This window comes from Buteo buteo, chromosome 10 (assembly GCF_964188355.1).
Source record: "Buteo buteo chromosome 10, bButBut1.hap1.1, whole genome shotgun sequence".
Classification (NCBI taxonomy): domain Eukaryota; kingdom Metazoa; phylum Chordata; class Aves; order Accipitriformes; family Accipitridae; genus Buteo; species Buteo buteo.
Genome location: NC_134180.1, coordinates 25,118,926 through 25,133,289, shown reverse-complemented (window position 1 = coordinate 25,133,289; position 14,364 = coordinate 25,118,926). Strand labels below are relative to the sequence as shown.

Genomic DNA, 14,364 nt, shown 5'->3' with positions numbered 1-14,364 from the left:
TACCATAACTTGACCCATATAGCTTGCCCCCTCAAGCATCCAGTGACTCATCCCAATGAGCCTAGCAAAAATAAATAAAAAAAAGCCTGACTTCTAGACAGATTTCACTTCTCAACTTCAACCAGTCTCTTCTGCCTTTTTTCCCCCATTACTCAAGAATTCTCACCCTGACAGAGGCAAATCTCTGCACACGTTTTGAAAATGTTATCCTTCTCCTTTATTATACTCTCAGATCTACATAGCATCAAATCACATCCAAATAGCTTGTTGAGTAACGAAAGGTCAGACATCTCATCTCTTCCAATGTAGTCTAAAGCTCTTCTGTTTTTAATTAAGAAATATCTTTGCTTCCACCTTGTACTTCTGGTTGTACTACAAGGGCTAAAATGAGAACAATTACATTTGCTAAGAGGGGGTATACATATCATTTAACTTAAGCTTCCAAGTGGAATGTCTGAACTAAAGAATGTAGACTCCCCTGCAGTCAAGAGAAGCAAGATCAGCCCCCACCCTTCTTAAAGCAAATCCTCAACAGCTTAGTTAGGGAGGTCCCCAACTTAACAGACAATTAAAATATCTCTCCTTAATTAACCCTCAAAGCATTTACATGTTAAATTCTACCAAAATGTTATGCTCTAATATTTCTAAGATACAGCTAGCTGATACATTTAACCACTGAATGTACACATCTACAGGAATGGAAAGTTAATATAGCTACTTCAGTATTTTGCATTTAACTCCTAACACTCAACACCTAGTTGGCCTCCAAATTGCTCTCTGAATTGCAAATCAAAGTGAAATGCTTCATCTGTTAAACGTGTATTTATTTGTCTGAATGAAAATGCACTTAAACTTAAGACAGATTTCCAAGAAATTGAACCATATCATCCTACCTGCTCCAAAATTTATAGTTGTTCCCTTCCACATTAGGAAAAGCAAATGACACTACAAAAAAAGACTTTTAAATATAAGCTAGTGACTTCTGGAGCATCTAGAATAGAATTCCTTCTTCATCTCGCTATATTCTAATTTGCCCTTGGTCTTCCCCAACCCCCATGTTCAGAATGATCTTCTAGCCAGGCATTCACTTTCACAATACAATACATGGGACCATCTCATTCCAGGAACGCGATGCTTTTACATTGCAAAGCCATTACAAGATTAAAATGTTGGCAAATTCAGCACCTTCCTTCTGCTGGTGAACTGAATAGCTGAAATAGTATTTGTTCAAATAATCTCATTTAAGTTACATAAGATGCTGGCTTCTATGCTATTTTATTTCATACTTTTTATCAGCAACCTAATCATCTGATTCTAAGTCTGCTGGAACCAGTTTTCCAAGCAGCCTCCTTCCCCTCCATGTTGTTTGCAAAGATGAGCTTTGCTGCAGCTACAGAAGTAGAACTTCTGTGATCATCCATCTTTTTCACATGTGTGTTATCAAACATAGTGAAAATATAAAAAGACTACTCAGCTGTAGCTGCAAAGCATTACTATGATCAAGCCTGTGTCAAAGAATGTGAAGCCTTAAGTACATTTCAATGAAGCCTTTAAACAAACCCACAATCTAAAATTTTTAACCTCGCTACAATTTAGCTTGTCATACATACCAATTATCAATTGCATTTTCCTTGCATGTAACTTTTAATTTGACTTGATTTACTTGGAAGTCTGCTTCTAGATACACAAAAATTCATAACAGAATTTGGTACTGAGCCTTTTTTAATCTCACCTTCAAAGTGTTTGAAGGGGAGTTTAAAATGCTAATGTTTTTCTTTGACTACCTATAAGTTGACAGTGCTATTTCAGCTCTCTTAGTGAATTGTTGTTGAAACAGCTACAGCACAAACTGGGCTCTGGAAGAAGAAAAGGTTATTTTGTAATGAATATTAGTCTTTAAAAGCCAAACAGAGGTCATTAAACCTTTAGCTTCTAGGTCTAACAGGTCTGTTTACTCCAGCATGCAAATCATTCAAGTATCTTACTTTTAAGTATTTAGTTCTTTTCACTTTAACAATTTAAAAATCTGAAATACAATTACAGTAGGTTATCATTTATATATTTGAGTGCTAGCCCTGTTGAGTCATCACTAGCATTCAGAACTGAGAATGCATTCAAGTATCCAAAACCCTGAATGCATTTTTTTCATGGGTTTAATCTTGTTTTAACACTCAGTGTCCCAGCCCCATGAAGCACAGAGTTTCAGTGGGAATGAAAGTCTCCTTTAAAAGATATCATTCCACACTCCAAGAGAACGTGTTTAGCCTACCCGACTTCTCCGAGATACAGGAAGTCCCAATGACGAGCCATTGTCTACATCTCCCATAAGGAAGTCTGAAACACTGCCAGAAAAACAAAGAATTGTGTTACTTCATTACTTTACCTCACCAAGCAATTTCAGATCACAGAGAACAAAAATTCAGAGAGTGTTTCTAATATCCTTTAAAAAGTTCTGCAAATAATTTTTAGAAGTAGTCTTATATTCCCTGCAATTTCTATACCATCATTTTCCTTGTTCAGAAAAAAAACAAAACCCAAAACACCCAAACAAAGCAGTAATCTTGTTCTGGATGTGATTAATTTAAATTAGTTTATCAGATAATATTTGTCCAAAAGAAAACTAAAGTTTTTGTTGTTGTTGTTTAATTCGATTCAGCTCCACTGAGCTCTTTAAAAACTCATTCTGGATTCCAACTTACACGTTTCCAAAGGTGAATGCCAACGTTTCAATGGAAGAAAATATTTCACTGAAGAGTTCTCTCTTGTTTTCTTCGTTAACTTCTTTGAAGTTCACCGCTTAGGAAAAAAAATTAAAACCAATGGGTGAGAGGTGGGGTCAATCAATCAAGTTTACTAGGCCTAAAGACAAATTTTATACGCAAAGTCTCCCACAGAACATGCAACATTATACTTTTCTGAACAATTGAAAAAACACAGTTTTAAAGAAGATTAGTAATAAGTAAACACTAAAGGAAAGAAATTAACACAATCCAGATGCTTCCCACAATGAAATCAGACTACCCTTTCACTTCCTATATTTTCCCACTTAAGAAGCAGCTTTGTGTGGGAACATGCTGGTAATGTGAGGGGAAGAGAGAAACAGTCATTTACCAGCAAGAGTCAAATCACACAGCAGCAGCAACACCCAAAGTTCCTCAGAAATGCAGTCAAATATTTGAAAAACTGTTTCTTTTCTGGGCAGAAATTTCAGAATTCAGAACAGGAGCAGTAGTTTATGGGGGTGTCCCCCCCTGCGACTGTATGTGATCCTATGTATCCATCCCAAACAGAGGATTTCTGGCTTGAGTACAGACAAACAAAAAGCCACCAAAAGGTAGTGTCCATTGCAAAACCCTTTAATTATTAGCTCCGCAGTCTGGCAAAAGCCATTCAGTTTTGCCTGTTAAAAGTGGGGAAAAAACTCAGCGTAACTATCATTGTTCCAAAAATAGGAAGAGGAGTGTTCCTGGACAAACTATATGATTTAAACTGGTTATGAAGACAAGTATTTAGCCACTCAACACTGAGCTTTTAACATGCTTCCATGACAAACTGGAATAATGAGACAAGAAGATTGATTCATCCAGAGTTTCTATTAACAACTACTGGACAAGCAGGAGGAGAGAGAAAGGAAAAGGCAGAAAGCACAACCATTTTTGCCTGTTTCCAGCTTAACTTCTTGTTCATTGGTAACTGGGAAATTTTTTGTAGAAGAGTCGCATACATTCCTTTGTGCCAAAGCTGAGCCCTCTGGATGGAAGTTTTCCCAATTTTACATTGTGAGAAGCGACAATTTCACATTAGTATTTATTTTTAAAAAAGTTTAATTTTTTTAAGCAATCCAATATTATTAATTATCTAGATGTCTAAGTTACACTTATGTTCATCTGTTTCAGAGATACTGCAATGACACATACAGCTATTCATCCCTAATTCATCACTTTTTGCAAGAACTGTGACAATGTTAATTTATGTATACTCTTTACATTTCAAGTACAAGTATGGAAATAACAGACCGCAATCATTTCTAGAAGTAGCAAAAATTAAATCACACTAAATTGTTGCCCATTCTATACACATTTTCTTATCAAAGTAACAGACTTCAATCTTGAAAAGTATTCAAACTTCCTGCCAGGTGCCTCAACACTAATGGGTAACAAACAAAGTACAGTAATCTGCTGCCCCATTAGACTTCCTTTGTGAAAGGAAAAGTTTTTAACTAGTAAATTAACACAGTTGAATCCATTCCTTTTTATACAACATGCCAACACACCTGATCAACATTTTTGTAACAACTATTTCTATACAAAGGTATTACAGAAAATAAGTATTCTTCTCATGGGCTATTTTCACAATTACTTGCAAATCTGGAAGAACGTGTTGTAATAAGCTTACAGTAAAAAAAAAATCACCACTTATTACAAAAATATTAACTGTCTCTGTTGCCACAGTTCATTGCTAAATTAAGGCTTCTCCTACCTCTTCATTCTTCTACACTTTGCAATTACATAAAAAAATGCCTTTGGCACCTTTGTTTGACATAAGACTCAATAAAGCTCCACAGAACATAAATTTTTTTTAACATCTTTGTAAATAGCAGTGGATTTCTTTATTTTTTTAAATTCAGGTTAGTTGAAAACTTCAGCTTTCCAGAGATAACACTGCTTATAAATCTAAACTTTGGATTCCAAATCATTAAGCAACAACAGTTACTATGAGATCTATTGATTACCAGCCACTAATGACTGGAAAAATCATTTGAGTGCCAGCACAAAATGCAAACTATTTCAAAATTAAAAGGAACCAACAAAAACTGTCTATACATTCAAAGCACTTACCACTGAGACATTTGTATATCCATTAGCTGCAGTGTCTTCAGAGAAAAAACAATTCTTTCACTTTGTTAACGAAACATTAATATAGATAGCCTCTCCCTAAAGAAACACTGTCTGTTTCACTGTCTTCCTGTTCCAGGAAGAGTTTCGTTAAGTTTTACACTTTATATACCAGAAAAATCCTTTCTTTTCAGGATCCATCACAAATGGAATACCAATATCAAGTTTTTCAGAATTACCACTTCTCCCAAAAAAGGTTAGTCCAAGTTCTTAGTAATTCAGTGGAATACAAACAGCTTTCTTCTAGCTTACTACCACTGGAATGCTGATGTACTTAACATCAACTTTAAACCATGCACGCTCTTTCCCCAGGACATCCTGACTGCACACAATAGCTACTGACAACAATGAACTATGGTAATCTTTCCAAGTCTGGAAAGGACAGCTATCTATCTATAGTTCTACAGATTTCAAAGCAAGTATACAACTTAACAACACTTTTAAGTAAAAGTTTAGATGTCATGTAATGAACTTTAAAATAATCATATGATAGCAATACATTAAAATCTGGAATCCAGTACCTGAAACGCAAGCCTAGCTTGTATTAAAGTAGATCTATATTTCCACGGCTGGCAAAGCTGTCTTCAAATTGAGGTGGGTTTGGCAACCTCATCAAAATGCTGCAAGACACTGCAAAGTTTCAACTCTTGGGTCATACCATCAAAAGCTTTCTGAATCAAGCACAGAACAGGCTGGGGAACCACCAACAGCCATGGAAGTTTTGGAAGCCAGAATCCCAGAAGCTGAAGCAGTGCCTGAGGACATTTGAGCAACGCTTCTGAAACTGGGAAGAAGAGGCTGTCAGCTGTCAAGATCAAAGTGCAACCAGGGCCTTTAAAAGATGATGCTTATACAGCTCACAGCGACCACAGCACACAAGCTTCTGTGATGCTCTCTTGTCCCCTTCCAGCCAAATCAAGACAGCACAGCCCAGGAAACCCAGGGGACACGGCCATGCTGAAGTCCACAGGAGTTCACTTGCTTCCTCCTTCCCCCTCCCCATAGACACATGCAGGACTGGCAGCAGCAAAGCTACCTTACCAGCTGCCTGCAGAGCCTCGACAAGTCTAAACTACACCAGCTTGCAGAATTTACTCTTTGAAGGTCAATTTTCTCATACCTAATAGACAGATACGGTAACTTCACCACCTATTTCCTTAGACAGAAATAGATCTTCAATCCACACTTTACTAGCTGACTTTTAAGCAGTAAGCAGCTGGCTGACTTCTTGGAACTGAATACTTTTACAACCAGTTTTCTGTCCTTAAACTCCCAACAACACTTTCAAAACCTTTCAGAACTATCTCAAAACCAAGCAAACAAAAAAACCAACCAAGACCAAAAAACACTCCTTCTCCCAAAATGAAGACTTATAATACTTCTTGTTATTACCTCCCATCTTTAAAAACGTGTAAAAAAAATGTGGGGAGCAACCTGAGTAAAGAGCAGCAGTATACAGACTGGAAAGAGGCAGAAGAAGAGTATTCTTAGGATCTCACAGCTAGAGAGGATCAGTAGGCTGTCCAGGCCCCGCTGTTGTACTTTTAGTTCTCTGTGCCATATAATTTCACCAGCCTGTACTTACTACCAAGTCTGGCAGCCTCTCCAGCTTTAGCTGGATGCCAAGAAGGTAAGTTTGAAGAACTGTTTCCTACTCCCCCCATAATAAATTTTGCTCTGAATTTACATCACAGATACACCAAGAAAACTGAAATTACTTCACCTTGCTAGAGGTATTTAACTTCGATGCAGAACTGTTAGAAAAAAAAGGCCAAACCTAAACACGGAATTTCTACAAGACAAGTGCAATTTTCAGCTTTACCAGGAATTTGCATTCATTCTAGTGATTCAATTTGCATTCAATCAAAAGGTGCAATTTAGAGGAAAAAAAAACAGTACAAACTTGAATTCAGCATGGGATCAGGAAAACTGTGTACTCTGGGGCCATCAACTGTTTAAAGACACTGAGTGGGAAAACAACAACTACGATTATGTTGGTGTGCCAGACTGGGAAGTGACTTCCAGAAACATGAGAGTAAACAGGTTCCAAGCAAGACGCTTCAGGAAGTCTCAACTCTTCCAGATCATTTAAAAGACACTCTTTACAAAGCACTCAAGTGAGCATGTATAAGTAGCAGAGTCCAAGCAAAGAGGCCCGGTGAACCATGTCACGTCGAAGATATAACCAGAGAAATGAAGTTTCTTTTCCCCTACATCTTCCTGCAACCTCAGTTTAAAATGGTAAAAGTCTGACATTATCTGTTGTGCCAAATATCATTCTCTGTAGCAAGATTAAGGTAACATGCTACAGCTAGTTTTTCCTTCAATCTGTCCAAAGGAAAAGCATTAGACATCCAAAGCAGAACTACAAGCACATTCATATCATTCCCGCTGAAGGACCTGAGAAATGGCTGAGAGCCTTGAAGGAGGGGCACAAGCACTCTAATTTTTGCTAGCATTCAAAATATTCCCACTTACAGCAATTTAAAGGAGGTGATCTGTCTGCACCGGACATTAGGTTTAAATCACAGTGCAACTTGTCACACTTACAAGAATACTTCACAAGCCAGAGTCACTGACCATCACTGGTTCCAAAGTTATTGTAACGGATTTCATTAAAGAGCAAATGCAGTTACTTGTCAAAAAAAACCATTTGCCCCTACATGGAGTTCCGCATACAAACTAGATTTGAAACCCTAGCACTATGCAAAGATTCAAAAAGGTCTTTCTAGAACCTAAACCAGTTATGCTTCTATTTCTGCAGGGGGTGGAGGGGGAGGAAATCACATGTAAATCCCAGCTTGTTTCTATTTCATCCTCTCCTAAATAAACATCAGAAATTTTCCATGCAAGGTTAATCTTCTTCCTAGTCATAAATCTGACTACAGATACAGAGTGCTTCCATGTCTTTTTATAGCTCTGTCCTCCAATGACAAGAAACAGATGAGTCAGATGAACTTTTCATAATGTCACATTAACACAGCCTGGGAAGACAAGAGGAAAAAGGATACTGGTTCTGTCCTACCAGCTCCCCACAATCTTGTCGCTTCCTGTTTATTCAAAAGTTACATTACTTCTAGTGACATAACCACAGCTGGAAACCTGTGAACACATGTGTTACTGACAGGCTACTGTAAGCAAACTTGAGGTCTGATATGCTTACAATTCACCACAACATGCTGTATTTTTAGTTCAGCTTCCTCAGTTCCAGCAGTCATACACTTCAGTTTGAATACAAACACAGACCAGTATGATCCTCACACAAAAAACCGTTGTAAAAACCAAACAAGCGCTAAAGACAAACCGCCTTCACATCTACCACAGGTTATGCTGGGGGGAGGTAGGCCCTTTTCATACAGCAAAGGTTTTGCTGTTCTCAGAGAAGTAGAAGTAGGACCAAAGTACTGCTCAGAAAGAGCTGATGCCCTGCAAGTCCCCATTTCCATCTTCTGCCACATAAGGAATACAATAGGTGGCTGAGCAAACACTGATAGGCGTTACTGAAGTCTTGATAAGAAAGTACCTCTTTGTATCAAAGACTACAAATATCGAGGCAGGACTGACCAAGACCACCTTCTTTAGCATGATCCAGAGCTCTGTTTCCTTGCAATTAACTTGGGAACTCTGCAAGGCCAAGTCACGCAGCACTGGATCACAGGAACAACAATTTGCCACAGAGTGAGTTTGTGTTTGCTTTAGGCACAGAACAACCAGACAGTTTACACCACCATCTCTGTTCTAGGTCCAGAACATAGGCTGCTTATGAGACAGATGAATAACTCAATCGGAAATTAGTGAAAATGCTATGAACAGCAACTGCATTCCATAACTTTTCATTCCATCAGAAAACACTTTTTATCTATTTATACAAGCTGGAAGAATGCATTTGTGTCAGATCAGCACTATGCACCATATCATCACTGTACTTTGGATACTGTAGCAGGAGCCCTGAAGCTAGATTTTCAGTACTGTCAAAGCACTGCCAATGAGAAAATTATTCACAAAAGTAATGTAACCAAGAGAGGGGAGAAAGTCAAAACTTGAGCCCAGTTCCAGCTCAAAGGCGAAGACTGTTACTGTAACAAAAACAACTCCTTTCATGCCTTTTTTCTGAGAGGTTTCTCATCATACAAGATCATATTTAAGATAGTTCAAGTGAGCTATGGCTGAACACAGACTTTTCAGATGTACCTAAAGTATGGTCTTACAACTTGACCCACTTGAACACATCTGACAGAAAACTGGAAGACATAACTGTTCTGCTTTTGTTTCAAGTGGCATTCTTAAAACAATAGAGCGGAGTTACTTTCAAAATTCTGTAATTATACAATATGCACAGTGGTTTCTTAACAGTAGGAGGCTTTTTCATATCTAAAATAATGCAATCCCTCCATGACTGTAGCTCCTCATAAACTCAATATATTAACAGCAAGTGAACTGTACAATGCAAATGTTAGTAGGTAGCCTACTTCAAGTGTAAACATATTAACTATATGAACTAAAATCTGTTGGGGAGAAAGCTAGAAAGTATTTGTGAATATTTGTACTGCCAAGAAAAGGCTTAGTACTACAATTATTTCTTCTGCTAACTATCAAGAGAAATTAACAAAATCCTAAAATAACTATTCAAAGAACAGCTACTCATCAAACCAAGTAGAAACAGATATATACAAGAAAATGTATGAAACACCAAAGCATCTGCCCAGGGTTCAGTGCTATTGAAAGTGTATGATGGAACAGTGTCCACCAAGAAGAGAAAAAAATATGTACAGCATCAAATTCAGAAGGCTGCGAGTGGTCTGGAGGAATGGATTATGTAATTCAACAAAGCGCTTAATTCTCCACTTTAGAAGTGGAGGGGTAGGAGGGAGAATATATAAATCTAGATCTGGAAAACTGGTTCAGCACTAGAACTACAAAAAGCGACCTTGGACTTACCATACACTTTAAATCGAACACAAAAATTGACAAAAGGCCAACACAATTATGGAGTCAATCAACAATGTTACCATGTGAGACAAGGAAAGTAATTCTACTGTTTTACTCTATAATAGTAAACTTGGACAGTACAAACAGTGATCAGTTTGGGGCACTGCATATCAAGAACAACCTTGATAAACTATGTAGTTCAAAGAGGATAGATATTATTGCAATAGTTTTTGGAAAAATGATTTAGCAAAGGTTGATATAATTTGATTTACTTGCATACCTGAAGTCAGTTCTCCTCAATGTTTCTTAAATTAAAGAAAGAGCAGTTGAACATTGTCCTGCATTCACTGAAATTAGGGGTGAGTGGAAGACACACAGTGATCTTACCATAGCACTTAAGCATGGAATCAGCTTGTGTAAGGTGGATGTAGAATTAAGTTCACTAAACATTTAACCTGTTCTCATGTATAAATATCTGATTACCATTGTACACATGTACTCAACTCTTCCCAAGTTCAACAAGACAAACAGTAACCTCTCAGGAATATCCTCGGCATTTCTACTGTTACGTACAATTCCCTAAAGCAAGTTCTCAAAAGTTGCAGAGTTATAATCCTGTGATCATTTCAAATACCAGGGACAGATCTATAGGAAACTACATGTAGCAGGAGGAAAATGCAAGGAGGGCTGCTAGTACCTGCCCAGATCAAGCAAACTGGCAAAACTATGTATCAATAGGAAGAATCCATAAGAAGCTTGCAAGAATCCAAGATATAGGAATCAGGCAGCTAAACACATTAGCATTTTAACTGATATTTCTACTTTACTGAATCAGCAGTGTATGTTCAGACATACTAAGATAATTAGGAAACAAGGGGGACAACCCTAGAATAAGGAGAAAAACTAAATTATGCGTCTCTGAAGGAAGATGGTCCACATGACTAACACAGGCAAGAGGTGGAGGTTTAACCCGACTCAAAGCATTCTCCATGCCACATAGAAAAAACCTGTACTGGGTCCACAGTAATACACTCTACTTATTCCAGAGTAGGGAGAGCTGCAGTCAAAGGCTACACAAAAAAGAAACAGATACAGTTTATGGGGCTGGAGCAATTGTGTGCTTTATTTGCATTGATCTGACATGTAGAGAACAGCAGCAGCAAACGCCAGCAATAGAAAGTATTAATGTCTAAGTCTGCAAGGCTTTTTTTTTTTTTGCTGTTGACACCTTTACCATGCTTATGATCTGTTTGTGGCATTTATAACTGTTAGGCCATTCAGATTTGGATTGCTCATTTAGTTATTTCTTCACTTGATGTAAATACACCACCAACCCTACAAATTTACAGAATTAAGCAAAGATTTTTGGCAAATCTCTAAGTGGATAAACATGAGGTTTATTATTCTGTGATACACTGGTAAAGAAAAGCTCAAGATCAAAAGCTTGCGCTTTTGGAATTCAGTGTGGGTCTGCAGCTAGCTTCCTATACACAGAATTATATCAGCAAGAGAACAAGATATTTAATATTACTTTTCACTTAGAGAAAGTATTTTTAGACAGGTGTTAAGGTAAAGACAAAGAAACCCTGTTTCTCCTGTATACACAGAAACCTATCTGTAACTCCAAGGCAGAGTCAATCAAGTCACTAATTACAATTTTCCAAGAATATGAAAGGTAGTAATTCCTTACCTTTTACTTTTGCAATAACTGTTCCTGCAGCACTAAGAATATCAACTGAGTTTAGAGTCTGATGTTTATTTATCACTGCTTTTAAAACACGTAGCAACTCCCCCAGGCGTTCGTGTACTACCTGATGCAGGCCGTCTTGATTTTCTGAAAAAAAGCAAAGGAGAAACTACATTAAAACAGTGAATTACACCTCATCACATTACAAACCACTTTGATGGTATTCAGCTGCACTGAAGTCTAGGCCATATGGAAGCTAGGCCTGCTTAGAACAAAGAAATTGTTAAAAAAAAAGTTATGCTATCATTTGCCAACATTTTACCTGCAATGTTGTATGCCATTTACTAATTTCTCCCCACAAGTCAGGCAAGTATACTTTAAAAAAAAAAAAGGGGGGGGGAGAGAGAAAAAGGGGATGGGGAGGGGGCAGGACAAAAGACTACTTGAATTAAACCATCTTTTTCTCATGTCATTTCATCAACCACCTTTTTGATAATTACATATATTCAAAAAGAATATAAACAAAAGCAGTTTTGGATTGCGCATTTGATACTTCTTCACCTGATACAAATTCAACACCATTTCTGTGTATTCATAGAATTACACAAAGATTTTTGGCAAATGTTGGCTAGTTTTTAACTCAAATGTCCATCAAATCTTATGCATCTTTAGTATATAAGCCTAGATCTAAAAAGGTCTGTCTTTAAGCATGTCAGTCCTGATAAAGAAGCTGAACACCTAAATTATTTTGTCGCATTAGGCCTAATCAGAAAAATTCTCAAACAAGCACACATATAGGGCAATGGTTTCTACAGCATATGCCTCTTGCTATGTGCCCCTAAATCCCACCCCCCTCGCCTTATTTATTTTTTTTTTTAATAATTCTTGTTGCCTCCATGGCACAGGTTAAACCACAAGCTCTTCCATTCTGTTACGGAAAAGGTGCTGGTGCATGGAATTAAAGTTTCACATGCACTAGAGTGCTGCGTTGCAAGTTGTGGTAAAAAGCTTTCAAATTCAGGAAAGTCTAGCTTATGAAAAAGAAAAAGAGGATCTAATACAAGCTGACTCACTTCCCCACTGAGCAAAAAGGAATGGCAATTCTGTGTTGTCTGTGGCCATGATAACAAACAGGTCAATACAGACAATTATAGTACAGTGCAAATCGATCCAGTGCTACTCAGAACAGTTTCAAACCTGAGCCATTTTGTCCTGGCTATGAGACATTATATTTAGGCTAGAGACACCTAAATTTTTCTGAGGAATCAACGAAGTACAACATGATACATCAGTACAGTACATCACTACTCTCAGGTGGGTAGGTAGGGGGACTACATACAAATTACATGCCATTGTATCAAGTGCAAAAGCAAGCCTTCCAAGGACCACTGTGCTTCAGGCTTTATTTCCCTAGGTGTCAAATAATGAGATTTTTTTCAGCTCAGACTAGCTTATACATGGTCAAAGGAAAAACCTTGACTCAGGAAGTGGACTAAGGCAAAAACTTTATCTAACATTCACTGGCACTTTGTGTATTTTTTCCTGCTGGCAGGGAGTAGGGAGCTCTATCCTTAACAGGTCACACAGAAGTCTAAGAAAACCCATCTTACACAGCAGTAAATTAAGAAAGCTCTAAGTAATTCATTAGAGAAACATAGTTGTGGCTTTATCTTCATTTACATGTATACATAATGTTTTTTAACTGAGGACTCAAACACAGCAAAGGCCAAAAAAAATAAGAGGCTGGTACTAAACATGGCTACGATTCAGTACATAATCTATCTCTGGTACTAAAACATATGACAAACACACATTGATATAAAGGCTCAGAGTGTGGTACTTCATGGGGAAAGCAATCCAGGCTTGAAGTAGTTTCCATGCAAGCAACTATAGCGGAAGCTGGGACCTTGGGTAAGAGATGATTTATAGAGGATATGAAAGAGTATCAGAAAATCATGGAAGGCATGAAAATAGTGGGTAGAATCAATCACTCACCAATGTCCTTCTGTTAAACATGATGCACCTCAGATGATTAAACAAGAGCAAGCAGGAGCCAGATTCAACACACAAAAGGGTGATTTTTCACATAAGAGACCTGTGGAATTTCTTACCAAAACACAGCAGTGGCACAAGAAGCATACACAGAAACAAGGAGAGACAGGACAAGTTCTTCTAAGTTTCCCTGTGGGTTACTAATGAGACAATAAACTCCTTACTAGGTCAGGCCATGGGTCCAGCTAGCCTGTGCCTTACACAGCAGCGAGTGATGCTGCTTCGGAGACTAGACAAGACTGGCCGCTTTCTGTGGGCCAGTCCCCCAGCACCCACAGCTGCTGCACCACAGTTGCTCTTATACACTTCAGTAACTGCTTACAGACCTGCTGTATTTGAATTCATTTAATTCCTTTTGAACCTGCATCCACAACTTGTTTTCATTCAACTACTCCACTCTTTAGTCTACTGAACTACTAAGCATTGTATTAAAACAAACAATATAACTGCAACAGCTCAAGGACTCCCCTAAGCAGAAAGGGTTCAGAGGGTATGTCCAATTTACCATTTTTACTTTTCTCTGGCTATTCACTTTTGGCAGTCATTGGAGTTCAGACACCAAGTTAGACACAGCTTTAGTCTAAGCCAGCATGGCAATTCCCACCTTCTAACACTTGGAGAAATTCTATAGCTGTCAAAATGAAACCAGTTAATTTTAATGATTCCTTCAGCATTTAATCCATCAAAGCCTCAATTGTACTCCATCAGTGCAAGAATACATGCTGTTGGGAGTACTGGGCAGCTCCAGGCAAAGGCAATGGGGAAAAGGAAAGACAGCAGAGCTGTACCGATGCCCACAAA

At 37.9% G+C, this 14,364-nt stretch overlaps 1 protein-coding gene across 3 annotated transcripts in view; it reads right to left on the bottom strand.

Moving 5' to 3' along the window:
• ARHGAP29 (Rho GTPase activating protein 29) overlaps positions 1–14,364 on the bottom strand; it is a 54,829-nt gene that overhangs the window by 17,529 nt on the left and 22,936 nt on the right. For 2 of the 3 annotated variants that reach the window (XM_075038959.1, XM_075038960.1), the window contains exons 3-5: positions 11,515–11,658; positions 2,700–2,796; positions 2,270–2,342 (exon numbers count right to left, since the gene is read on the bottom strand). In XM_075038959.1, coding sequence (XP_074895060.1) covers positions 2,270–2,342; positions 2,700–2,796; positions 11,515–11,658 — 314 coding nt within the window. Of the gene's footprint in view, positions 1–2,269; positions 2,343–2,699; positions 2,797–4,838; positions 5,152–11,514; positions 11,659–14,364 lie in introns of those variants that run through there. The other variant, XM_075038961.1, reaches the window with a different exon arrangement.